The sequence below is a fragment of the Aquila chrysaetos genome, chromosome 17 (assembly GCF_900496995.4).
Source record: "Aquila chrysaetos chrysaetos chromosome 17, bAquChr1.4, whole genome shotgun sequence".
Lineage (NCBI taxonomy): Eukaryota > Metazoa > Chordata > Aves > Accipitriformes > Accipitridae > Aquila > Aquila chrysaetos.
This window is the reverse complement of record NC_044020.1, coordinates 11,643,367-11,670,891: the sequence shown is the minus strand read 5'-3', so window position 1 is coordinate 11,670,891 and position 27,525 is coordinate 11,643,367. Positions and strand designations below refer to the sequence as shown.

Below are 27,525 nucleotides of genomic sequence, written 5' to 3'. Positions count from 1 at the left end.
AGGCAAACCAAAGGAAGATTTAAACATCTGTGCAGGTGTAAGATGACTGTCAAAGGTGCAGTTCACAGATGGACAGCATGCCAGAAAAAACTCATGATTAAAATGATCCTAGTGAGCCAAATCCTTCAGTTACTTCTGCAGGTGATATTTTACATGACATTTACAAACCAGAGATGTGTTATTAACTGGTCGAAAGAACAGAAAGACTGTCTGCTGTGTTTTGGAAGAGTCAAACAGAAGGGCAATTACAAGATCATCCCATTATATAGATGCCTTAAGAATACAATTGGACAATATGTCATTTGTTCATTGTAATTACAGTACAAAACGTCATTTCTCATTACTGCTCCTCAATTAAGAAAACACCAGTACTTCCCTCAACTTATATGTTACCTGATCTATACCAAAGAATATACTCTTCTTAACAATGCTGAATGCACAGGAGTGCCATTTATGGTAGGGATGCCCTTCTCTAACCAAGGGGACTATATAGTAATGCTTGCCACAACATCTTTACTGCCCCTAAATAACTTCAGTTCCTAAATTGTTTACAAGGAAAACGTTAAAGCAGCTAACGCTGTAATGATTTCATACAAAAAAAAATGTCCCTTAATAAGTTTGCCTATAATTAAAAAATAATCCAGCTGTAAAAATGAATTACACCTACCTAGCATTTGGAGATCGTGCACTCTCTTGTGGTTTTCATCACTTTTTGGTGTAGAACACCTGATCATTATCACTCAAGAACTGTATTTTCTGTTCTCCAGTAATGCAGCTCTACAGCATCTAGCAAGAAATTACAGGCACTTTCATTGACCTTCTCACTTCTTAGAAGCAGGCGAGAGTATGTTCAGTAATGATAAAATACAAAAAACCCCCACTGTGAGTGTAAAAGGTATATATTGTTAACTATGGTAATTCTTTGTCATTTTCCCATTTTGGTTAAGATAGTAAATAAGAGTAGTCCAGTGAAAAGCCCATTTTAAAGATCTTGGATCATATATCATACTAAAACCAAATTAAAAGGATTTGTAGTGTTATGTCTCTACTTCCTTCTCCCAAATTAGTATGTTATGGACAGTTTAAAAGCAGTTCTGTTTTATTCCATTTCTGTGTATTCATCTGTGGTAGGTGAACTTAAAAGTTAGGAAATTTATTCATGGAAGAACTTTAGTCTTGTGGAGCTGGTGATGTGAAACATATCAATAAAGAACAAAATATGCTTAAAAGCTATTTTAACATCTTCCTAAAATGCTTTTCATAATTTTATTGCAGGTACCATTTGTATTTAAAATGTCACTTTTAACACACAACATTCACTACAAAAAAAGTGGAAAAGATTTTACACCTAAGATTTTGCTTTTAAGACGCACTTTTTGTGCACACAGCCATCAACGAGGCAATGCCATCAAGTCTCTAAATCAAGTAACATCCAGTTCAACAATGCTTGTTTCCTTTGTAATATGTCAGCAGTGATTTAGTTGTGGAACTATTGTTGCTAGCATTTTAATCTACCTATGTGCTGGGTTTGATGTATGCCTGATACTTCATTCTGTAAAACATGAACCTCTATAGATACCAGTGGCTATGTTATTCTAAAAATAAGTTTAGTCATTAATTTAAATATTTTTATGTAACCTCAAAAACTTCAGGATGAAAGTAACTACTTATAAGCAAGAACTTGTATGCCTTTTTGTTAGAGCAAAGATTCTGTTAATATTCTGGGCTTCATCTATTTCAAAATAATGGATCTGGAACTGAATTAGAACGTGTTGGGTTTTTTTAATGTTTTGCTACTCTGCAAAATAAAGATTCTGAGGTAAAATTCTGAGATTTTCTTGTCAGCTATCTAACACTGCTGGTGAGAGAAGACCCAGTGTGAAAGGGACAAGTGATATACAAAGAAACTAAAGCCAAGTACATGAAATCCCAAGTTGCACCAGCATGCAAATACAGAAAAAAAAAAAGGATGAGGATAGAAGGGAGGAGGGGAGATAAGAGAAAGCAAAGATTAATTATTTGTTTTAACTCCAAAACTCTTCAAGTGCACTATAACAACAGTTTTATGAAGTAGTTAGAACCAGCAGTCATATTTTGAAACTCAGTTTCTGAAACCAAGGATTTTTAAAGCAATGCAAGTTTGTCCTCAACAAAAATCAGACCAAGTTCCTGACAGAGTTGCTATCAAGATAACTTGATTAAGTTCAAGAACTTTGGGAGGTGGAGAAAAAACAGAAAAGCCTTACATATTGCAGGTTACTTAGAATTAGTCCTTTGACTTGGTTGTTTTGAAATGCAGGTAGTGTTTTAGCTGAATGCTATGTGTAACATACTTTCTGCTGGCATAGAACGCCTGCTTCATTATCATGCCAACAAAGTTCCTTTAGGACAGCAGCTAGTTTTAAGTTGTAGTTAATGAGATGCTCATGGAAATTATGAGAAAAGGCAATGATCCTTTGTGTGATGTGCTACAAGCTAAAAGTAATCCACTGTTTTCAATATAGGGTTTACTTCATTGTAGTAAACTAAGGACAAAGTGACTGGATCAGTACTTAGCATAAAGCCTTCATTCCATATCAACCACAGCCCTTACTCATCTAAGACCCAAACAGTCCAAAAGCTGTATGAATTAGTACTCTCCAGCCAAATTAGTATGTCACAATATTTTTTTTTCCAAGTACAACAGCACCTAGAAATGTTCAGTCAGCAGATAAAAAATTATAAGCTTTTTCATTCTTAATAGAATTGTTTATAGTTCGGAGCAAGACACAAAATTAAGTTGATCAGAGACTTGTGAACAAGTGCGTAACTAGAGTTAACTTATTTTTATCTGGTTATGGTACAGTACAATTAGAACACAAAACAGACTTTTCATATCCTCCACAAGCCTCTCAAACTTAATTTTCTCAAAAGATATGTACAGATTTGATAAAGAGCTAGCAAGGATGATCTGCAGCAGATAAACGTATGCCAGGCCTCCAGATACAAGACTTTGATCAGTTAAAATTCTGAAACCGTCTCCCCCCGCTGACTGTTTTGTCGGAGCAGTTGTAGATAACTCACAGCAGTCAGGGAGGAAAAGGTATGTAAACTGAACCAGTACAACAAAACAGTGATATTCTCTGTGCCACTACTGTAGCCTGCAGGATGGAGGTTTCCTTAGCTGCAGGAAGTCATGACAATTCTGGTAGATCATTCATGGTCTCCTCTCACTTCTATAGCCTGGCAAAAACACAAACGTCACAAGCCCATTAGTATATTGAAAATTTTAAGAAACCTTTGTCATGGTTAAACCCCATGAGTAGGCAGCTCAGCACCACATAGCCGCTCGCTCATTCCCCCCCAGTGGGATAGGGAAGAGAATCAGAAGGGCAAAAGTGAGAAAACTCGTGGGTTGAGATAAAGACAGTTTAATAAGTAAAGCAAAAGCTGTGCGTGCAAGCAAAGCAAAATAAAGAATTCATTCACTACTTCCCACCAGCAGGCAGGTGTTTAGCTGTTTCCAGGAAAGCAGGGCTCCACCACGCGTAACAGTTACTTGGGATGTCAGAGGCCGTAACTCGAGTGTTCCCCCTTCCTCCCCCAGCTTGTATTGTTGAGCACTTCATGTGGGCTGGGGTATCCCTCGGGTCAGCTGTCCTGGCTGTGCCCCCTCCCAGCTCCTTGTGCCCCCCCAGCCTCCTCGCTGGCGGGGCAGCATGAGAAACAGAGAAGGCCTCGAGACTGCGTAAGCACTGCTCGGTAATAACTAAAGCATCCCTGTGTTACCAACACTGCTTTGGTCACAAATCCAAAACACAGCAGCATACCAGCTACTCTGATAGAAATTCTCTATCCCAGCCAAAACCAGTACACCCTCCCATTTCAAGGTAGTTCCAGTATTTCACTGAACTCAGAGAAGGAAACATGGAAATTCACTCATTCCAAATCAAAACCTAGCATTAGTTCCTTACCCTTATAGTTTATCTTCAGCAGGCTGCACAAGATAACTAAACTGGAAAGAATTTAGGTGGTATCCAATTTCCATAGCAAAGACAGCAATAGGAAGTTAGCAGAACTATGATGACCCTTTATATGTTTTAATTAGACCTGATTGTCATCCTTACATAGTTAAGGTATGTTACCTAGTGCAACAATTCAAGCAACTTCATTTAACGACTTCTGGGGGAAAAAAGTATTGGCAGACACTATTTACGTGAAGTCTATACCAGTGTTACCTCAAATACTTTCAAGTTGTGAAACTCACCTGTTAAATGCTTTGCCCAGAAGTAGAATATGGATCTAGGTCTTTAGTCTGGACATACTGAGGTAGACTAAAACTGTCAGTAAATAATGCACTGAAATACTCTGAAGTGCTTTGAGAAGCTTTCAAAAACAAGTATTAATCTAGAAGCATAAAGAATGAGGTACAAGGTACCAATATCCTAGTGTTTCTCATTATGGCAAATCATATGAAGTCATGTTTTCAGGTCTTTTGAAGATTAGAATAGCAATTTTCTAGCAGTGAATTTTGGCCAGCTATTGGTATGGAAAAAAGGTGCTTTGCTTGGTCTTTTGCAATATTTTTTTAAACACAGGCTTAGCATTTAAGTTCAATACTAGCCTTTTGAGTCACATCTAGTCTGAAACTTCATGACAGTACCTGTTCAAATGTACTTATATTCCTTTTTGTAACAGAGGTAAGCTAGAGATTCGTTCACAGCTCTGACTAGAAACAGTGAAAACCAATAGTTCTAGGTAAGAAGGTACTATGCAAGAAACCTATAAGATAAAATTCATCATATTTTCAGTTATTCTATGGGAAGAGAATTGTCCAAGTTGTACTTTTTTTTTTTTATAACAAGTATCAGGGAAACCCCAGACATTTTATTTTAAAGTAGCTGGTACTATAAAGATTATTTTAATTCAGGCTGATAAAGCCTATAAAAATATGAAGTTTTTTAAAGCCATCCATTATATGATTTATCGCCAAGTTTACTATCAAGGAACCATATAACTATTAGATTTCACATTTCATGATATCCGTACACTTCTGGCTGTGACAGTGTGTACTCCATCTTACACTGATGGACAAACAGCTCTGGAATTGAGATGTTTACCTCAAATATCTTAAATATATGCAAGCTAGGGATACATAAAAGCTTTGCTAGATATGCCAGTAAGAAATAAGGTTAGTCTCAAAGAAGCAGTAACATGGGTCCACTAAGCAGTTGTCCAGACTTGACTGAACTAGAGCATTAGAAAGCAACATGTGCTTCATGTATTCACAGTAATCATATCTGAGGTTGCCAAAGGCTGAGCTTATTAGCAATTCTTAGTACTGATAACTTGTCTGATGGATTTTGTATGTTTTAAGAACAAGTACATATAATAAAACCAAGTAGGATAAGCTACATGCTAAATGAAGTGGCATGCACTAAGGCAGTCTGAAGTGCAAGGGGATACCCTGCTACATGCACAATAGGGCACACTTACTTACTAGTCCCTAAATAGACAGACTGGGAGAGGGGTAACTGGGTCAGTGCTCTACATGTGAAAAAAAAAAAATCTAGAGTTGCAGGTCTGTTAGAAGAGCAATGAAGTCTGTTTGTCCACAGCTGCAAAGCTATTGCAAGCTGAAAATTATCTTAGCACTTAAGCCTATCTACCATATTCCCATATTAATATACAAGGAGAGTTAACAGTCTAAGAAAAGAGTGCTAGTTAAACTCCTGCCACTTATCCTGTTGAGAGTGTTCTAGAAACAAGCCTCTTTATTGGCTAAAGTCAGAATTAGTATGTTTAAAAAAACAAAATACAGGCTTAGTATTCAATAGTTAAGGCTCGATATTTTTGTCTGTAGTGGTAAACTAGGTTCTCTAAAGCTTTGTCCCACCTAAACTTCTCATCTCAGAACTTGCCAAAGGAATTAAACCAAGACATGAAGTATGATCACCCTGTAAAAATCTGTATGAAGAAGTCTAAGTTTGGAATAAAACCATTGTGAAGTCATGCCAGACAACTTGTTTTGGCATCTGCATGGTAGCAGGGGAGAATTGTTTACCAGTTACCAAGAAACAGCAGCTTTATATCAGGTCCAAAGTTTATTCCATTTAGATTTTTGCTTTTATTTTAATAAGCAGATAGCTGAACTGCTTTTACATTGCATAGTTCTAGTCCACCCTTAGATATACCAGGCAGGCTTTTGCAGTAGCTACCTTAATACACTCAGATAAAATACTTCCTACTGCTAAAACAAACTATTGAAGCTTTTAAAAATATAAAGAGCCAGTGACCTACAGTCTTCTTACTAGTTCATAATTTTATTTTAAACATTGAAATGCTTTATAGTATTTGACATGCTGCAGCTTAGACAAAGACATACATCATGGCTTTTCAGTTCTCAGGCCACAAGAGATTTCTGAAGACCAGTCACACAGCCTATTAGCTGTAAGAAAGGAATTTCATAAATGCTTCCTAGCATTTGTATTCAAGGTTTGATTTAAAAGGCAAGCAGCAGGCTTCAACTACAAATACCAAGTTCCTCAGCAGTTGTCTGAAAGGAGATAACTTGCAGTACAATCTGAATCAAGTCTCACAGGGGAGGGAAGCCATACACATTTGTGACCCTTGTGAAGCAATTTTAACTTTAAAATATATTGCAGCTGAGTAACAGTGTGAGCCAGCCCTTCACTGACTGTTTTGAGATTTAAGAATTTCAACTACATCACTACTGAAGGACAGGTGATGTGACAAAGCTAGACTTTGACAGGATATGCATTTAAAGTAAGTAGTCCTAATGAAGTATGTAGCATTTCACTTCCAATTTCTAGACCTTTTGGTTAAAAAGGAAGCAGGTATGTAACTAGATCTTGAAATCATTTTGATCAAGGGAACACTTTTGAGAATGGCATCAAGCAAGAACTAAATAAACAAGTAATCCCATTTAAACTATACAGTTTATCCTGAATTATTGAAACTTGGAAGATCAGTTCTATGTAATAATATGCATGTACACCCCACATCAGGAATAAGCTGTTTGATATATTTTAAAAATAAAGACCACTGGCAAGATTAATACTAAAATGCATATTAACTTGTTTTATTGAGGCACAACAAGGCATTGTGAATAGCCCATACTTGAGGCAATCAATAGTGTAGTAAGCTGGACATTAATACAGTTTAGGGTAAGTGCAAACAATATACATTCACAGCTTTACTAGCAAGGCTACATCACAACTGATAAAGTGCCAAATTAGTGCTGATTCAGTACCCCAACTCCATGATTTCACCTTGCACAACAGGACCATCATTTCCCCCAATAATGGAACCATATATCTTCTATAAAGTCAGTAGTAAGTGCAAAGCTAGTCCCACCCCCCTCCACCAAGGTGTTTGGAGCAGATCTTTTGTAAACATCGCACTGGATTTTAGTCCTGATAAAGGAGGTATCCCGAAAAGGTGGAGTATTTCCAGCTACTTCCATAGATGGCTCCCCGATGCAGACGCAACCAGATCTGATCTCCCTGGAACAGCTGCAGGACTGCATGATTACTAGCTGTTTCATGATCAGGAGCCCCATCATTTGCATAGGCTGACACTAGGACCTCTTCATTCTTCATGAGATTCACATACAGGGGAACATTTACAGCTAGTTTCAGCATGTGGAAGATGAAGACATATGTACCATTCACTGGACAGTTGAACCTACCAAGCTGGATATCAAAAGTTTCTCCAAGGTTGTTCAGCAACAGATCAAACACAATTGGCTGGTCTAGAGTTCCAGGGGCCAAGTTAGATGTTCTAGCGGCAGAGAAGGCAACTCTCATCTGCTGCGGGAGGGGGTAGACGTGCACTGGTAGTATGGTAGCAGCTTGGCTCGTCACTGGCATATCAACAGGGGTGATGCTGCGGGAGTCTCCCTGCCCAGAGTCCCCACTGTTAAAGGTTTCATTGTCTCGTTCTGGACTGCTCACCTGAGAGGAATCACTCCACCCTGCTGTTAAAGATCATTAGCAACGATAAGTATAACAGAAGGATAAGATTATGCCTGCAGGCATAATCTTAAGCAGCAAGTGTATGGGCTTTGCAAAAAGATTTGTCTTTCAGCTACAGCAAGTTGTCAAAAGACCCCAGTGAGAACAGAATTTTAAAGCTGGCTTACATTCATCACACTTGCATTCAGCAAGATGGGCCATAATTTAACTATGAACAATTACTTTTCATACTTTTAAGTAGGAGAGGGTAGTAGCTTGTAATAGTTTTGCTTTAGTATTTGCCACATACATGTAACAGCGGAAAAAAGCATATGGTAACTTCCAAGTGGAGATAAAAATGTAATTTCTGAAAGAAATTGACAAAATTACCAAAAGCCAAGTAGTCATTTAGTCACCTTCAAGATCTGAATTTGCACTTCAAGTTACCTCAATACTATTCTTCTAGGGTTGCATCCTTAGTAGGTCATATCAACTTATGAGGCTAGAATACTTTAAGTCTGAAGAACTAGAATTGCTTTTAAATGTTCTGCACCCCACTCCCCAAAATGAAGCTTTTATCTTTTCAAGTATCCAAGTTAAAAGGGTCTAGAAAACATTAATAGATAGATCCAAGAAATTTAAAGCAGTCACACTCAAGTTGCAAACCATTGTTATTTCCACTGGAAAGGAACACCTTGAGATATTCAATAAACTAAGTAAAGTTACTATGATGTCTTAATGCTAATGATTACATCTCTCAACTGTTAACTCACCACAATCTCATATTTCTTTTAATTCTATTCTGAAGTATATTCTATGAGTCCTCCCTCAGACAGAGAGGGCCTGCTTTATCCTAAAAGTTCCCATGATATGCCATAATTTCACTTTATTCTTCAAAGTAGCCATCTACAGTTACTAATTATCTCACTTTTCACCTATAGCACTAAGTACAGCTTTTTCCAGCACATACAGTAGGATTAAATCATCTTGTTCACAACTTCTCAAAATATATGCTATTCATGCTTAGATTCAAACAGCTAGTCTTATGTATTTCTTTAGGTTTTGTACTCCAGCATAGAAGTACAGAGTAAAGCTGTATTTCCAACCAACTCTTTCTATGAGAAATAGTTTATCATACAAAGTTTCTGGAATCTGATAGCTTACCCAGAATCGGGGGAGACCACACAATTAAGGGGAGAAGCCACATGCAACATTGGAACCACCCTGTGTGTGTTTTCCTAGTCAGTTTATTTGTGAAGAAAGTTCAGTAAGGTACCATTGGGTCAGAACTTTGACACATTAAGACATCAAATTGAGAATAGTGAAATTAAATCTGCTGCTACACAATGCTAAGAACAGTACTTAAGCTTCCATCTAGCTTGGTTAATTTATACTAGGCTTGATCTGTTTAATCAGTGATAGTACACTGTTTTTCTCACTATTCACAATAACACTCCACTTCATCTGCTACAGCCAAGCCCATATATGTGCCACTGGGAACCTGATGTTAGCCTTACCTCTTGAATTTGCTCGAGGACCACTAGTTATCCCACCTCGTTTATAGCACTGCTGGTAATTAACATCCTAAAAAGACAACAGAAGTATTAGGAAGATGGCTATAAAATCTGAAAACAAGTGGGGCTAACAAATAGTAATTTTTCATTGCACAATTAATTCAAGCTCTAGAATAGACAATGGTGGAGTTCAGAATTAGGATAAACAGCCTTATTTATGGAAAATTTACAATAGCTTGTATGAAATTAAAGAGCTATTTCAATGCTGGTTCTAGCAAGTTAGCTTCTGAACTATACACTCAGTTCAGTCCATTGAGCAATATCTTAAATCTCAGTTCTGTTAGAAGTCCACAAGTCTGTACAGAAGAATGTATTTCATTTCAAAGCTGAAGACCCTCATCCCAGCAGGAACCTTTGCTTTCTTACACACTGGTTTTTTGATTTTTTTTTTTTTTTTTGGCTAACTGCATCCTCAGTCAGCCCATTTAGGAGTTAATTATTTCATACTAGAGAGGCATTGAGTACCAACTTTAAAATCCATAGTAAAATAGACTCATTATACCACACCTTATTGGCCATCTGTTTGCATTTCAGAGATTCCCTTCAGACTAAAATCAACCTGTCATCCAGAGATGTTATCTGTCTGAACTGACTTCCTATTTCAACCTGCTGTCTACTGTTCCAAAAAAAGTTCTGTCTAGGAAACAAAACTAGCCTCTAGCTTGTAAGAAATAGTTCACCCGTTAAGATAATGAAAAGCTACAGTAGTAGAAGACTTGGCTCCTGTACAGTGCTCAAAAGGCTACTGGAAGTAAAAGTCAATACTTACCCTCTGAGAATATGGCATTCCAGCATAATCTCTACCAGGGAACTGCAGCTGGCCATAGTTGCCATTAGTTATTGAAGGTGAGCCTCTGTAAGCATCAAAACCTGTTCAAATAAAGTTCATTATTCAATATCATTCATTGTTTGGTTTACAGTACAAGTCCAGAATACAAGTAGACCTCCCTTTTGGCACTTATCACATGTATTAAGTTACACAATTACACATCTATTCTTTCATTCAGAATTTGGAGCAGACTCTCACTACTCCTATAAAGAATGCATTTTATTAGCTACTCAGAACTACTCACTATGGATGTGTCAAAACTACATGTTTAAAACTATTAACATCAGACCTTAACAATTGCCTGTTTGATACTAATGGGACTTCACAGAACAGCTGAAAAACTTGCTGGTTCCAGAGACAGGATTTAACATAGAATTAATAAATACTTTCTTTTGCTATTACAAATGCTTAGCTATTACTGTTACACATTTAGATGTTACTATAATATTTAGCCTCTTTAGCTATTAGACTAACTACCAAAGAGGAGCTGCAAGCAATTTAGTACCAGACACTACCAAACCCTTAACTGCTGTTAAGTTAGAACTATATAATTCACTGTCTGGTATGTGTTCCTACAAGGCATTGAGCCATCTCAGCCCAATAACCGAAACAAATATCACAGACTAAGTGCCCTTTCACTTCAAAATGGAATAGATCACAGTTTCCAACAACCTTAAGTTGGTATCTGCTTAAAGTCAGCTGAAACTTTCTATAGTACTTCAGCTAGCAGCAGGATAGCAACTGATTTGCAGAGACCAAACAATCCCCCTCTTAGAACTCTTCAGTTTGTTAATCCAGAAGGGCTCTCCTACCAGGAACTCCACCCCCACCCCCATTTCTGCTGGTAATACTAAAGCCAGCAGTGCTAAGCAAAGAGTATCTTGTTTTGGGCAAATACTGCAAGTGGCATCTGAAGAGAAAATACCTGCCCAGAACATTAGCAAGACAGATGCCAAGAGAAATAAAGGGGGTAAAAAGTTCAGAATGGTAAATGAAATAGCAAGCAGAAAAGTCTATACAATTAAATAATTTAATAACCTATTAGTGTAAGTTTCTACTTTCACAATTCAAAAGGCTACAAAATTGCTCTGCCAGTTCACCTGATACCCAAAGTACAAGGACTACAAATAAAAGTCAGAATGAACTTGTTTAAATTCTATGGAGGACCCCCATTCTCTGCACATTGCTCTTAAAGTCCTGTTTTAAGAAGTTTCACATATAGAACCCAAGCTTAATACCATGTTGTGTTAAATCATGTTGTAGTGTTACTACATTAGACTTGTTTTTTTAAGGTGGTAGTAAATACAGACATACCTTTGTATCCACCAGGGGAACGATATGAATTAGCCAGTGACCTTCCACCTCTAGCAGATCCTCTGACAGACCCACGACTGTTAAGGTAAGGCTGAGGGGGTCTGGGAATAACATTAGTCTGTGCTGGATAAAAGGCAAGGCTACCATTGCTAACAGGAACAGCTCCATCAGGTTGATAATTCACTGCTTAAAACAGAAGGCACAAATGAATTCAAAGCTTTTATAAGTGTAATAAGTTACCACACCTAGAAGCAAGGGCAGCATTAGGAAGTTCAGAGACTGATTAAGCTGCTCCAAATATCCTGTTCTTCTGCCCCTTCATTACTTCAAGTGGGGATCCTCCCCTTTGTTCTGTAGAGTGTAATGCTTGTTAAAGTACACTGTAGACAGCCCAGGCTGCCAGTGTAAGCCTCTAACGCATTCAACAAGATTCAGTTGCATAGGTCAGAACAAGCTTGCTAGCAGCATCATGAAAATAACCAAGCCAGAATAAAAATCAAGTAACACCCAACTAAGAATTTTCACTTAGAACCAACACTGTTCTACTAGCCAGACCTCAGTGGTCTATCTGATAAACTAAGTCACCTCAGTGTTGACATCCTTCAAAATGAGACAAACTCAGTCTTATTTAGATAGCAATAAGACAACTGTGGAAAGCTAGATCTTTGGGTTCAGTCTCTTCAACAGACATTCCTACTACATGTTATTAGGCAGTTCAACCCCAAGCAACAGGTGTTCAAGAATGCTTTTCACTCACAGGGTCATTGAATAGTTAGCTTTAAATACAGACCTTGCAACCATGAATGTGTTTCCACAGGACCATGCTTTGTATCCATCCAAAAAGCTTAAAACTGATCCAGAGTGAGTCTAAACCCCTTTCTGAAGTCTGTGCAGGGCCACTGCACAAAATTAATCAAAAAATCATGATGTTCCATCAAAAAACTGTATAGAAGGCTGATCACCTGTAGTCTCAGTGATGAGGAGCATTCAGGCTAAACATGCTTGCCTGACAGCTATACTTATATTGTTCTTTGGGGATTTTAATCTTCATATGTCTCACTGACTTTACAGAGTATCAGTTTATTTATAGTGTAATTCCTAGGAAGATTCCTCTGGCAGAAAAACAGTAGTTTTAAATGACCTTGAGTCACTTGATTAGATAGTGTTATAAGTCCAGATCCCTAGTTGTCAGCTTCCTTTCATCCTGGAACCAGTTTCAGGCATATTTAGGGGCTAGTTTCATTTCATATTTAGTGTCAGCTATATAAATTCACCTGGTACAGAATCTGAATATCAAGCAGGTCAGTTTTGTGTTAAGGCAGCTCAAGACCCCACTTACCAGAGGTTTAGTATTCCTCAGGTCAGACTGAAAACTTATCCCAGCTTTCTTATTTAGCATTCAGCAACTCCCAGCACTAGTGCTTACTACCAGAGACCAAGTGAATGGTTCGAAATTAGAGTATTTCATCATTGCTTCAATTCCAAGGAAACAATTGTTTGACCAGCAAGTATCACTGCATACTTGAATTTCCCACCTACTGGGAAATTCAGGCATGTGACACTGTCCATGCAACTAGTACAGAAACTAATTTGAAGCAGCCTTTCATCCTGCTAGCAGTTTTGAAATTGTTTACATACCATACCATCAACTAGGTTAGGGTTGATGTAGCCCTAATGTTAACAGGTGCTAAATAACAGTGTTTATGAATTTTACCTAACTCACAGCACATGGTAATGAATTAAAACACTACTATAACCTGAAGATCTTTAAAGACTACTTGAAATACAGATAGAAGTACAGTTCTCACCCGAAGACAGAGATTCTTGTGAAATAGAGGTTTGTTCTGCAACATGAGAAGATTGCAACTGGCATTGAGGAGGAGTCTGTGTACTTGCTGTAGAGAAACTCTGGTTATATCCTGCTGAATATGAAGAATCCTCTTTAGTTTCCTGGTCTTTACGTGGAGGCAGTGGTGCATTCACTTTAAATACCTACAACATTTCAAAACAAGTGCTTAACACTACCAGCTTAAGTCTCTGCCTAATGCCACCACCCTGCTATGCCATGGCTTAAATCCATACACCTACATCAGTTTCTAGAACACCAACTGTTTCTTAGAAATAATCAAAAGCACTGTACTTCAACCCATCCTTTTCCCTCTCAGTAAGCTTACAGAACTTACTCCTGTTTGTGTAGCTACTACCCAAGAAACATAGCTTGATTGACCATAGCTACCATATTTGATCAACAGAACAGATACCATACAATAAGCTATTTTCCTTCTATGGGAAATCCACTGTTAAATTCACTGACTACCTGTCCTACAGCTTTTGACCTGAAGCTGAGACAGCCTATACTGAGATGAGATATTCACATGTGGGAAGAATTTGGGTCTTGGAACCTGAAGCAATGCTACTATCCATTCAAATACCATATTAAGCAGCCTTCACCCCTTTGGTAAATTGAACCTCAACTTTCCTACCTGTTTTAAGTTACCTCAGAGTAAACATGTAGCCTAAGTAAATCTTGTAATTCAAATTTTAATGTTATAGCCCCAGCACTAGAGTGGCATGCAGATAATACTGTTAGTTAAATCTAATCAACGAGAGTTCAGTCACTCAGTGACTGTATTGCTTTATAGCCAATAACCCAAAATTACCAGAATTGATGCTGTCAAGATCAAATAGGAAAGAAGTCTATTTTGAGTAAAAGGATCTAAATTTCACATAAAGAGCTGTCAGCAGTACTGGTAGTGAGTCTAGAGGTGTATCTAACCATTTTCCAAGACTATAAACTGTCTGAAGGCAGTCCAGGGCAAAACTACAGCTGGATGCAAGGAACAGCTTCACAGCTTGACAATTCTTGTCATTTGCAGAAGCCTCTATAATTAAAATAGGAAATGAACACTTCTTCCAGGGTCAAGAAACCAAATACTGCCTCTAAAAGGGAGCCAGCACAGAAACCCCTCATGATACTGAAGTGTTGAATATAAATTTTGAACCATTATAAAATAACACAAATTCTGGGTTTGTTTATTGGAGGGGGAGTTTGTTTGTGGTTTTTTTTTTTTACTTTACCAGATGAAGTGATCAAAGTAATCCTCTAAGAAATTTGAGGATGCTGTGCAGTCAGGCACAACTCATCCTGGAATTATTTGTAGCAAGTGGTCTACTTTTTCCTACAGTGAGGGCTACAGGTGGAATTCTAATAAAGGACTAGGGCTACAGGTAGGATCTGCCTTTAAGCTTCCATAAGCACAATGGCAGCAATAGGATGTTCAGACATCTGAGGACATGTAATCAGATGCTTCCATTACTGTCACTGTACTACCACTATTTGGCAAGGAACCATCTGACCTCTGGCTACCTACTGAAATCCAATGGCTATGTTTTCCTGGCAGCAATGAGAATCTAAGCAATGTAGGGAAGAAGAAAACCCTGCACTGCAAAGTTAGACTGCTACCACTATACGAGGTATTAACATCCTAGCGATTTAGTGACAGATGTTTGCCAATTTAACCCAAAAATCTCAAGAGAAATCTTGAACATTTAACATCTCTGAAAACACCACAGCATTAATTCAAGTGAACTTTCAGTAGTACCATTATGATCAAAAGCACTCTGAACACAGACACTAGGTTCAGATATAATCAGAATGACAGACCAAGACTCCATATTATATCATAACAGATGCTTATCTTACAGACTGGATCCCCAGACTCTCAATTCCTTGATCATAGCATGCTACTATTTCTCCACTGTCATGAAAAATCACCACCTAGCCGCTTAGCATAATTTAAATAGATCCAGCTTAGAAAGAATCACCTCCCTACCACCACTAACCCTATTTATAATCTATATCAAAATTCTGTACCTCTGCAGAAGGTTCTACTTGAACATCTTCTACAAATACAGAAAACCAAGGAGAAAAAGTCATGGTAGTGATTTACTGCAGACCACACCAGGATGTCATAGTTGTTTTACTCATTAATTCCTGTGCTTTGAAAGGTTATTAGCTACCTTCTTCCACTAAATCCTACTACATATGTCTCAATACTGCAAGATGCAGATTGTCCAGCAAGTTCTGGAACTGCACTGGTACATTTGTTGAGATGGAGAATGCCTTTGGAGAATCTCAGTGACATCTTTCTAAGCTTGCTTTTGAGCAAGAACATTAAATGAAGGTTTCTAGCATCTGCTGAAGAAGGTAGAGGACTAAATAAGACCAAGTACAAGGAAGGGAACATTTAACAACTAAATGGATACCCTTTCTCTGAGTCCCTCTAGGCTTGCACTGCAGATTACCACACAGTAGCAGTGTTCACTAATGTTCTCCAACATTACTAATGATGTATGGCCTGAAAAAAATAGTATCTATTTGCAAGAAACACCGCTCATAGTCTGTGTGGACTACTCCCTAGACATCTATTTTGACTACTTGTTAGCAAGACAGGATAATGAGCTACACCAGTCTTTATCAAGGACACATTTTCCACAATTCCAATGGAATGAGTTTTACCCAACTAAAGCAAACAGTTTAAAAAGTAGCAAGACAGGTTCAGGCCTCAGAAAGCTTTTAGTCCTAACAACTATGTACTTCAGGATTCCCTCTCTTCTCTGCAGCCTTTATTATTTGAGACCTATGCATAAAAACAGTTTAAGTACAGCCAACTTTGCCTTGGGGGCAAAGCTATAAACCTGTTTGTTTCAGGTCTGACTTCTCCCTCTTAGTTCCTTGAGGCTACTAAGATATCCCAGTATTAGATTTTGGGACCATACAGAGCAAAACCAGGATCTCTGTTCTTAGATGACCTGGTTTAAGTTCTGAAGGCATTGGAGAAGCAGAGTTCCAATCTAGGTTTTTAACATTAAAACATCAAATGACCTATCAAGTTCTGTACTATATCAAAAGGAGCCAGTTCCCCAGTATCAGGACTAAGTTATTAGCATAATTGTCAATTATTCTTCTGTGGCCTCAAGTTGCATACTTACAGTCTGCATAGCCTGAAAGGGAGCTGCTGTTATTGTGACAGAACTGCTGCTTGCTGGAGGAGACTGAAAGCTTTGCGCTGGTGGTACTGGCGACATGGAGGTGCTTGAAGTAGGCAATGGTGACTGTGGCTCACTTGGGAGGGGAATAGTTGCCTGAGGGAAGAACAAATGTAATGAAAGGTCACTTGATAGTTATCAGGCAGTAACAGAAGCAGTTAATTTGTTCTAAAGCCTAGACTGACAGAAGTCAGCAGTTTCTACAGGATGACATTTGGACATAGTAGAGCTACAAAATAGCTTTTGCTTACAATTTCAAATCTTGCTGTGCATCCTCAGCAAACAGTACTTCTATTGCAGTCTCTGCTGATTAAGTGAAATGTGCCTATGAGCTACTATACATACCACTCATTGTAATAATTTGACAATAAAGAGACATTAGGTATTTTTTCCTACCACTAAGGAAACAGAATGCCTTCTGTTCCATTTATTGCAAGATGATTCTTTAGCTGATATTAAAAAGGGACTTCTCTTTTCCAAAGGAACTCAGAAAGTTTAGGGGATTTTATTTTTTCCCCTCCCAGTCAATTGTTTCAGATTAGAAACAATGCTGAGTTGTCCAGACAAAGTATTAACCAGCATTAAGTCTCATCTGTGCAGATGGCAAAATGAAGTGTTGATTTAGAATACCAATATTTATAGGAATCAGAAGTAAAAAAGGAATGTAAGGCTCTAGACACATTTCAGCAACCAATTTACCTTACCTGTATTGTGATAGCTCACCTGGGCAATTTCAATCTTTTTAGGTATCAGTGGCTCAGAAATACGTGAACTTGTCTGATACAGTGGCTGGGAAGTATATTTTTCAGTCTCTTGAGAAAGTGATGCTGATGCCTAGAAGAAGGCATACATGTACCTGCTATTACAAGAAGTATTGCAGAAAGCACAAAGTTCTGATAGAGCTATGAAATACCAGTGCAAAAGTTGAAACAAGTAGATTTTGAAAGACCATGACAAACATTAAGTCCAAAGTAAATGTACTAAATCATCTTAACCAAAAGCTTCAAGTAATTAGCTTTAGAGATTCAGACTTAGATTACCCTTCTTACACAACAGGTTGTACAACTAGCCCTGCAAAGTCAGATAATTTTAAGAACTGTATATTGCTTCAAGCAGTTATTCACAGTGAAGTCTGACACACCTGTCTCATTGAATTAAATGCAAAAGCATGTCTGATGCTAAGCTTCTGGTAAGCTGTGTCAAACAAGAGCCAAACTTTGGTTTGCTTTTGCAAAACTTGCATATTCTATAGTTAGCTCACACTTGTAATGCTAAGTTTAAGAATTGCTTATACTTGGATACATACCCTAGGGCTAAAGACTACCAGTCCCATTCTCGCCATGTATACCATCCCAGGTGCATCAGACAGAACTGGTATGCACTTGCATACCAGGAGAGTGCACTGTCACCATGGAGTGTATTCCCTGGCTGTGCTGGGACCAAACAAAGCTTATCTACTGGTTTCCATGAGAAGCAGGACTGGAAAAGAAAGACACCACACTTCAAGCCTAAGGGACTAGAGATATGCAGGGCATGAGCAACCCTAATTCCAAACAATAAGTTAGCAAAAAACTCAGAACACTCTACTAAATCAGATGTTCTATGTTATAGCACAGCACAAGTCTTCTGGATGCATATTAAACAGCAAAAGTATTGAATCCTTGTCAGCACAAGAAGTCTTATGACACTGCAGAAGTGAGAGAAGGTGTCAAGAACCAGGCCAAAACTGCTGATTCAAGAGGCAGCAAGACTAGAATATCCCTGTCAAGGCTGTTATATTCAACTCTATAGTATATTAAGGAATAGAGTAAATGCTACATGCACAGTATACTGATAATAGCATGTACATCAGCAAAACACATTTAAAAAGCATGAACATTTCCCCATTATAAGCTACATACACTGTATTAGAGACTCCAACAGGAAAGAGCCAGCTGTGTTTCTGAACACAGCAATATACTCTGCAAGAAGTCTAAGACCATGATCTGCATAAGTTGAAACACTATTTTCAGCTCTAAACAATATTTGAATGCTAGTTGAAGATTTAACTGCACATAAACACAGTTAAGAAAGCAAAGTTTGATGTCTTGGCTGAACATCAGAAAGACAGTTCCCTAGTACTTCTTCAGTCAGTGCTTGAGAGAACACATCTCAGTCTTCAGCTTACATAGAAGTTTGCTATTTCATGACAATATCCATCCCAATTTATGCATCCTCTATGTTGTCATTAGAGGGAGTATTCTACACTGTAACCAAAGCAAATATTTATGCTGCTTATATGTTCCCACAAGAATATGCACCACACTTTCTAGCCTGCATTCTTCACCCCACACCCTTCCCATTTCAAGAGGCAGACTGGCCACTTTGCACTTTGTATTAGGAAGACTCTTCCAACCACCTTTGTATATTCAAGAATGTAGGCTATACTATTGCTGTCACTTGCATTCTGTCCCTGTATGTTGTTCAAGTATAGTTATTAAGGAGAGGCCCCACCACAGCTTTCTGTTAGGGCTAGTTATCACACAGATCTTTGAATGCCAATGAAGTCCAGGGTATATTACCTGTTGTGTCTGTGGTGTCACCAAGTCTTCAGCTTCAGAGCCAGAAAGAGTCTGATCAGCAGATGCTAGGGAAGTATTTGAACCATGCAGTGTCATGGATGAAGCAGCAGCCTTGCAAAAAGAGATTTCAAAACCTTATCTCAGTTTTCTCTTAAGTGTTTGGTTTCACTGAAACTCACACTGTGGGCATTTCCAAGTAAGCCTCAGAATGAGGCAGGAGCTGAAGTGCTTTGAACAGTTAGCTTAAGTTTCTTAGGAATTCTCATTAGTGGCAAGGAAACCTATTTAAAAGCCAAAGTAGCAAGACATGCAAGCACAGTAAGTGAATTTAAGGTTCGCTTAACCATGGCTGCCAAAGCTTGAGACACTGTATCTTTGGCATAAGCCAGAATCTCAGACGAAGACATGCACTAAGAAAAAAGCAGCACATTCCTCTGCACACAGTTATTAGCTATGATTTGAATCTATGGGTTAAATATTCAAACTATCTCAGCATGTCTTCAACATACTTTTTACTTCAAGAAATTTCAAACATTTGTTGCTGCTTTTCAAGCAGAAGAGCATCCAACTTTGTCAGCATTGGAGTGATCTTCGACCTGCAAGCTACTAAGTTACAGGAAATTTGTTACAAAACTACTGACAATAAGAACAATGAAAAGTACTAAGTCTATCCTAGTGAATAATCTATATATCATTCCTTGGCTACAGCTCTGCCTCTTCAGGGCATCCCTAAGCAACTTACTTGAAGGGGCTGTTGAAGAAAATCACTCTGACTTGGCAGTTTCTGTTCTTTTGAAGCTGTAAAAAAAAGAATGCACTAAGCAACATTTACTTTTAAATTCAAACACTACATATAGTTTCAGTCTGCAGTTCGACTTTTTGAAAACATTTGGTGTATGAAGACACATACTGTTTTTTAGTGTATGCACTGCAAATATTGAGACTTAGCATCAGTAAACTACCCCAACTGAAAACTTCAGTTTCTTTTTTGTAAAAGAGGACAGGTATTTAATGATAAAAATATTTCTACCACAAAAGAGATACCCACTTTCCAGATAAAAAAAGCAATTAAGTATTTAATAACTGGGTAATTGTGTTTTATAGCCCAAGAGCCACCCAAACAGTTTCTTAAGAAGGCCCATTGTAGAAAGTTCCAGTTTTCTAAGTGTAGCTAGGTAACTGCTCTTTATCCTGAGCTTATTCACAGCTTTTGTCTATATACACCACATCTAGACAAGCTTGTTACACAGATAAAGCATGTCAATTCTGCAGCTGGGTTCAGATGCACATGCCAGTCAGTGATTATATAAGCATTCAATTTCCAGGCAGATGCACCAACTTAAGCCACCTCCAGCAACAAATAAGCAGTTAAGTAGCTCAGACTGCCTTTTTTTTTTTCCATCATTGGTATTCTTTATAATTTGACAAGCTGTCTTCATCAGGCCTACTGATCTACAGCCCAAGCAAACCCTGTCAGTGTTCGCAAAATCTTACATACAATTTACACTTATAGTATTACCTACCTACAGGACTACTTGCTGGAGTAACTGAAGGTGGTTGGGATGAACCAATGGCACTTGGTGAAGCTTTATCAAAATCCAGAATGGACTCCTTTTGAAAAAAGATCATCAGTTGGGAGAAAAAAAATTAAACTCTAGATACACATGAAACACTCATTTGACAAGTTGCTGTTAGCTAATTACAGCTAGATTCATTCATTCAGTGCAAACATGCATTGTTAACACTGTTTTCCCTAAACCAGTAGGAATTGGAGCTTTGTTCTACAACAGCAGAGAAAAACATACTTGCATGAAGTTGTAAGTCCCTTGTATCTGAGTCATCAGATCCTGAAGTTTTTCCCTTCTCAATACTGGATCTTTTGGAAGAGTTGAAGTAGAGCAAAATTCTGCAGCTGGCTGATGTACAGGTTTAGGCACCTAATAAGGAGAAAAGATATTAAATCTAATATTGGAAGCAAGACAAGCTGCCTTATCCAATATACTCCCAGAGCAACCTAGAGGCGTCAGACACCATGGGCCAAGGAATTCTGTGCTGTTATTGATATTTCCTGAATCGAGCTTTCACTTGGTTAAAAAAAAAAAAAGTCAGCTTACTGTTGCCACAACCATTTAAGCCACAGACTCAATTCACTTCAGTTTCTTACAGTCAAATGTACAGAAGACAGCAAGTTGCCTGCATTTAGTGCAAAATTAGGCACCTCCATCTAAGGAAACCCACATATTTAAGTTGAAGGCCCAAACAAACTTAAAAATCAAAGCTGCATCACTCAAGGTTTAAAACATACTTCTTCCCAGTAGAGCCCATACCAGTAAGTACGTATCTTTTATTAGGATGGCATTTCCAGACATTCTGAAGAAACTGCCCCCAAGAGATACATTGCAAGCAGGTTACTTGGGATTAGACCAAAGTTCTTCCACTAACGAGCCAGATACTCTCAATGCACCAGCTCCTGCAGAAAGTATTACATTAAACTTTTCAAAGTTTGGCATGAAAAATACACCTGTGCTCCCACATGGGAGCCTAACTTTGTAGCTAAATAAGGGCTTCTGCAGGGCCTTATTACTCCGTGATTGTTTCAGATGGTCCCTTAACAGCGCATCCCAACAGGTTCTCACTTCACTTTAAGAGGGAAACATTTCATCAGAGAACAGCCAAGTCTAAGGTATCAAAAATCATGATAGTAACCTCCTTAAATAGCAGAAGCCCTGTTATTTAGAGTGACAATAATATTACTGTCTAGATAGTCTAACATGTCTTTTGAAAGCAGCTTGTGGAAGAGGTAGGCTTGTTATAAGTATTTTTAAAACATTTTTTAGTGATTCTCTAAAGCTTTGCTGCTCTTATGTTTGTCTGTAGAGCTAGAGGGAAGCAAATCTGAAGACATAAAGTAATTGCATTATTTCAACTGGCCCAAATGTTGGGACACAGGGACATGTGAAAGTCTTTACTTTCCTACAGTGCAAACATTTGTCTTTCTAGTATGAGGTTACTACTTAAATATACTGTATAGCAGTAGAGTTGAGTATTTGTATAAAGTCATTAGGATACTATATGGCAGAAGGGTATATGTGTCAACATTTAATTGTCACACTAAATTCAAAACAAACTGATGAAATGCTCTTTGTCCAGTTTTAGGACAACAAGCCCCCAAACATTCTTGCATTTCCTCTTCAATGGTTATCTGAAACTAATCACTAGCATTTGGAGGAATTCCAATAGCATGCACAGGGACGAAGCTTGCAGGGTTTAGTGAGCTTCACAAAGCATAATCCATGTACATGCAGCACATCAGTAACTCTGGAGGACTTCATTTCTAATATCTATGTGGCTCACACAATAGCTACTTGTTGAGTTCCAAGAAGTTTTACTTTATTCCAGAGCTAGCATAGTACAAAGATGCACTCTTCTATCTTAATTAGAATTTCTGATCCACAAGCACTACCTTTAACTACTGACCATGCAAGTTTATATTGCTGTATAGTTTCCAATAATGAACAGGAACTAAAGCTATTAAGGATCTAAGTGCAGGACAAAAGATACAGTTGAATAAAGTTAAGTCTCAGCAAGTTATAGATTAGGTTACTAGGAATCTGAATCTTCCTGTACACTTTTAGCCCGCACTGACAAGCAGACTTAATCTTAAAACACTTGCTGTCACAGTAAATCCTTTATGGGTCAAACTGATTAATGCTTCTGTTACCCTCTTCCCCCTCACTACAGTTTACTAAGACACAAGTACACTACCAAACTGGTTCTGTATGTTTGTAAACAGATAACAGAAGCTTTTCACCTTTAAAGTAACATAACCAGGTCAAGTCTGGCAGTGTGTGAAGCTAAGATTGTCCACTAGCTACCTAAGTTAGACTTGTACATTAAACACAAACAAGTCAAAGCAGCCTCAAGAGCATGGAAGCAGAAGAGATTGCAGTGTTTCACTTGTGGTTGTAAAGATGATACAATCTTCTGTATGCTTTTACAATTTGTTAGTCTTCATCTCCTTCCCCAGCTCACACTCTGTGCACTATGCTGGTAGCATTCTTTACTTCAACTAGAAAAGCAAGCATACAGGGTTACATAAACGATATTAGAGCTTTAAGCCAGGATTAAAATATTGAGACTCTCCATTCTGTAGAAGTTATTTTCTAGCTCCTGCATATTTTAAAATACACCAGCCAGAAGTAGCTATAGTGAAGTTACATCATATTGATTTGCTGTTTTGCTGGTACTTAGGTGTTCAAAACTAGAATATTCAAGTGCAATAGAGAGCATACACAAAAAAGTATCAGGAAGTTAGAGTATTTTCAGTTTTATGCCTTTATAAAATGATGTTTTGAAAAAGAGCAGGTACTTGACATCCTTAAGATGGTTTTAAGCCAAGTTTTCTTTCTAGCCCACAGCTAGATACTATTTCTGGAAGTCATTACAAGCTGGTAGCAGGTTCTGAGTTTAGTAACCTGTTAGTCCAGCTCCCATCAAAACTTATACATGCTGAGATCACTTCACATTGGTGGTTCAAGCAACATTCAGGTTAGAGTTTTACACAGCACTGATAAGTTTATTTACACAGCACTGATAACTTTAGGGTCTAATTTGTCATAACAATGTTTCTGAAACCTAACTTCAACACTATGTATACATTCAGCAAAAACTGTTTTGACATATCTCCAGAGAACTGACTAAAAATGGAGTTGAAATACCTAGAATTTGTTTTACAACCTGTTAAACCATTGCAAATAAACCAGCATAAAGGCACACTGACCACTTTGGAATTTTACTAGTCAGAGTGCCAATATACCAGGTACTCCTGTTAAAGCTTGAATTGTTATAGAGACCGAAGGTCTACTTACACATTAACACTAATCTTACACACTTTCAACCACCTCATATACTAGTAAAACTCCATTCTACAATACAGGACCTCAATTCCTCTTCAGGTTTGTTAGCTGTGGAGTACTAAATGAGCTGGAATGGTGATACCTAAGCTGTAATCACAACAGTGATCTCCAACTGCGCCATATAGATACACCATTAACATTCGCTTTCTACTCAGAGCAGCATTCACAGCATGTATGAATTAAATGGCACTGGATGAAAGCACAAGCCAAACTGGTTTGCTTTCACATAGCAGGCCACAAATCCAGCTCTAACCAAGTTTGCTGGTCCACACATTGCACAAACATTTAAATAGAATAACAGTTTAACAGGCCTGCACATCAGCTCACTCTGCTGTCTTAGGCTCAACTTCCTCAGTATTGTATCTTATGGTACCTTAAGTTAAATAAGCATATTTCAAGATCTCAAAACCTAGCAGTTTATTAAAAGATCTCAGAGCTCTAACAGTTATTTCAGGGAGTAAACAAAGGTTAATTTCAGCTCCAGAAAGCAGCAGCAGTGACATAGGCCTTTTATCTACCATGCCTAGATCCCACACAAGGTCATTTATAGATTCTCCCTGTGAGTGAAATGGATCCAGCTATAGCACTGCACTGACTCTTCTTTCTTCACATAAGCAAAGGCAAGAGAAATTTCATTATCCAAAAAGTTTAATATTAATTTTAATTGTTCTTTACACGCACCTTACAAGTCAAAGATATCTTTTAAAAAAATGATTACAGAAACTAGCTAGGTTGACAGCACACTATTTTCTACTCATTCAATATACTTTTGATATTAGCATTTGTCAATAGCTACTAAGTAAAAATAAGCCAGCTGATGTTTCACTACAGTCTACATAAATCAAAGTTTGAATACTTTAAAAATATGCTTTGTTTACTTAATTCAGCAATCCAGCTTAAGCAACCTCACATTCCAACATTTAATTTTGCTGACATGCACACCTATACATTACTATGAAGATTCCTAGGCAGTTTGCAAGTTTCTCCAACTGACTGGAGACCCTCCTTTTTCCTTACTGCATCAAAGTTTTGTCCACCACTTAAGCTATCCATCTGTCTGTCCTATATAAAAATAAGAGCCCCATCTCATTAGGAAGCATCTTGCATTTAAGCTTTAAGGTAATCTGACACCAGAAATTCCAAGGCATCTTAAAGTGCTTGAGACTATTCCAATACTTAGATAGTTTCAGCAATACTACGCATAGTTGGGTGCACAACACCTACTTGTGCTCAGAGTTACTTAGTGAGGCAACCAGGTTTTGCACCTGTACCACCACCACCAGTGGACACAAGATTCTATTCAGCTTAAGTGTAAAGATGAATCAAGCTGAAACACCTTAATCCCATTTTGTAACCCAGTGCTGCATGTTACATACTCTTTTAATTTCGTGTTCAACCTTCTGTTTGCGCTCCCGCCTCTAGGCACAAGAACATCCATTTTTCAGTTATGCCAAGTTTACTGACAAGATTTAAGCTTAATCATTTGGTATGAGTAATATGGAATGAATTGATTTCTGCTTTTTTGCAGAAACAAGATAGTAGTGCTGACATTGTGTGTAAGATAATTGCTCAATTCCCCATATTTTCTTCCTGAAGTCTAACTCTAGATTAAACACTGCTCTTAATGACATAAGATGGTAGACAAAGCAGAGTTCAGTTATTTATTTTTAGAGTTATCAGAATTGTTGCTACCCAAGCACAGGTGAGAAAGAAGGTAATGTAACCAGAGGCTAGCAGCCTGCTCAGCTGTAAGCCCTGCAATAGCTTTCATTTTACATTTCTAAAACAAACTATGCTATTGTTAGACTCTCCAGGATAGCAGTATGGTTTATGCATTCATCTGGAAATACATATTTAAGCCCCTGTACAGTTTGTATTGCTTGATCTAGATGTTAGATCTCTCTTGAATCAGCAGCTATTTTAATCAAAAGCCTAAAAAATTACTGAAGTGCTATTTGCATGCAGCCACAGACAAAGTATTTGATCCCTGGATGAGTCATACCTGCTTTGTACTGATAACAGTGGACAGAGCCAATAGCTAGGGATGAACTAAGTTAATTCTTCTGTCTTATGCATAAAGCAGTTATTCCAGGCTCAAACACAGCAATACTGTGTTGATGTAAAAAGCAAAGCAGACCATCTTGCTATTCAAATATAAAGTTTAACTGCCAGAATCATTTCCCCCAAGAAAGAATGAAATAGGAATCTAAATATAGGCCTACAAAATGCACCTTATAAAGCCTCTGCTAATAGGTAGCTTTAGTCCAACATACTAGTGTCAAAAGCTTATGACAGGTAATACTACATATGCCAACTCACTTCTTTGGGTTCCATATCAAACTTCTTTGGCCCCATCTGCTCCTTTGGCCCAACATTTGCAGCTCCCCAGGACTTCGGAGGGTTCTGTAACTGCTGTGATGATACTTGCTGCTGCCTGTCAGCTTTTTCCCAAGCCTCTCGAGTCTCCTGCTTCTTTTGTTCTGGCTCCTCCCTAACATGTGCAGCCCAAGCCTTCACAGGCTCCTGCTTCTTTTGCTCTGGCTCTTCCCTAACAGGCATTTCCCATGATTTCACAGGCTCTGGCTTCTTTTGTTCTGGTTGCTCCCTAGTTTGGGTTACCCAAGGCTTTGGAGATTCCTGCTTTTGTTCTGGTTCTTCCTTAACTTTAGTTACCCAAGATTTTTGGGACTCCTGCTTTTTCTGTTCCTGCTCTTCCCTAACTTTTGCTATCCATGGCTTAGGTGATTCCTGTTTCTTCTGCTCCTGTTCTTCCCTAACCTTTGCTACCCAAGGTTTGGGGGACTCCTGCTCCTCTCGGACACGTGCTACCCAGGCCTTTGGAGCTTCTTGCTTCTTCTGTTCTTCCTCCTCAACACGGGTCTCCCAGGGCTTTGTAGACTCACGCTTCTGTTCCTCCTCTTTAACATGAGTTTCCCAAGGCTTTGGAGAATCTGATCTTTTTGGTTCTTGCTGCCTAACACGAGCTTCCCAAGGCTTTAAGGTCTCTTGTTTCTGCTTCTGTTCCTGCTCTTCAATATCAACAAGCATTTCCCAGGACTTTGGAGGTTCTTGCCTTCTAGCACATTCAGCTTCCCAAGATTTGGGCTCTTCTGGCTTCTTCTTGACAGAGTATTCTGCTTCAGGCAAATAACGCCTGTTGAGAAACTATATAGACCAGAGAAACTTAATGGCTCCCAAGAAAACATTTTGCTACTACAGTTCAGGTCAGTTAAGTTAAGTCACCCAGATACTGAAAATTTCTGACTAAAAGCAGAGCCTAGACAGTTTAAGCACTAGCCATAGAAACTATGTGGACAGCCGTGGCTT

At 38.3% G+C, this 27,525-nt stretch overlaps 1 protein-coding gene across 9 annotated transcripts in view; it reads right to left on the bottom strand.

Annotated features, from left to right (window-relative positions):
• Nucleotides 1–7,060: 7,060 nt before the first annotated feature.
• CAPRIN2 (caprin family member 2) overlaps nucleotides 7,061–27,525 on the bottom strand; it is a 36,024-nt gene continuing 15,559 nt past the window's right edge. For 6 of the 9 annotated variants that reach the window (XM_030041242.2, XM_030041239.2, XM_030041240.2 and 3 more), the window contains 12 exons: nucleotides 26,518–27,363; nucleotides 21,088–21,219; nucleotides 20,806–20,893; nucleotides 20,025–20,080; nucleotides 19,283–19,393; nucleotides 17,445–17,555; nucleotides 16,665–16,817; nucleotides 13,481–13,664; nucleotides 11,673–11,858; nucleotides 10,299–10,399; nucleotides 9,473–9,539; nucleotides 7,061–7,978 (listed from right to left, as the gene is read on the bottom strand). In XM_030041242.2, the coding sequence (XP_029897102.1) occupies nucleotides 7,410–7,978; nucleotides 9,473–9,539; nucleotides 10,299–10,399; nucleotides 11,673–11,858; nucleotides 13,481–13,664; nucleotides 16,665–16,817; nucleotides 17,445–17,555; nucleotides 19,283–19,393; nucleotides 20,025–20,080; nucleotides 20,806–20,893; nucleotides 21,088–21,219; nucleotides 26,518–27,363 (2,604 nt within the window). In that variant the 3' untranslated portion in view covers nucleotides 7,061–7,409. The remainder of the gene's footprint in view (nucleotides 7,979–9,472; nucleotides 9,540–10,298; nucleotides 10,400–11,672; nucleotides 11,859–13,480; nucleotides 13,665–16,664; nucleotides 16,818–17,444; nucleotides 17,556–19,282; nucleotides 19,394–20,024; nucleotides 20,081–20,805; nucleotides 20,894–21,087; nucleotides 21,220–26,517; nucleotides 27,364–27,525) is intronic. The other 3 variants (XM_041118182.1, XM_030041238.2, XM_030041244.2) reach the window with 2 other exon arrangements.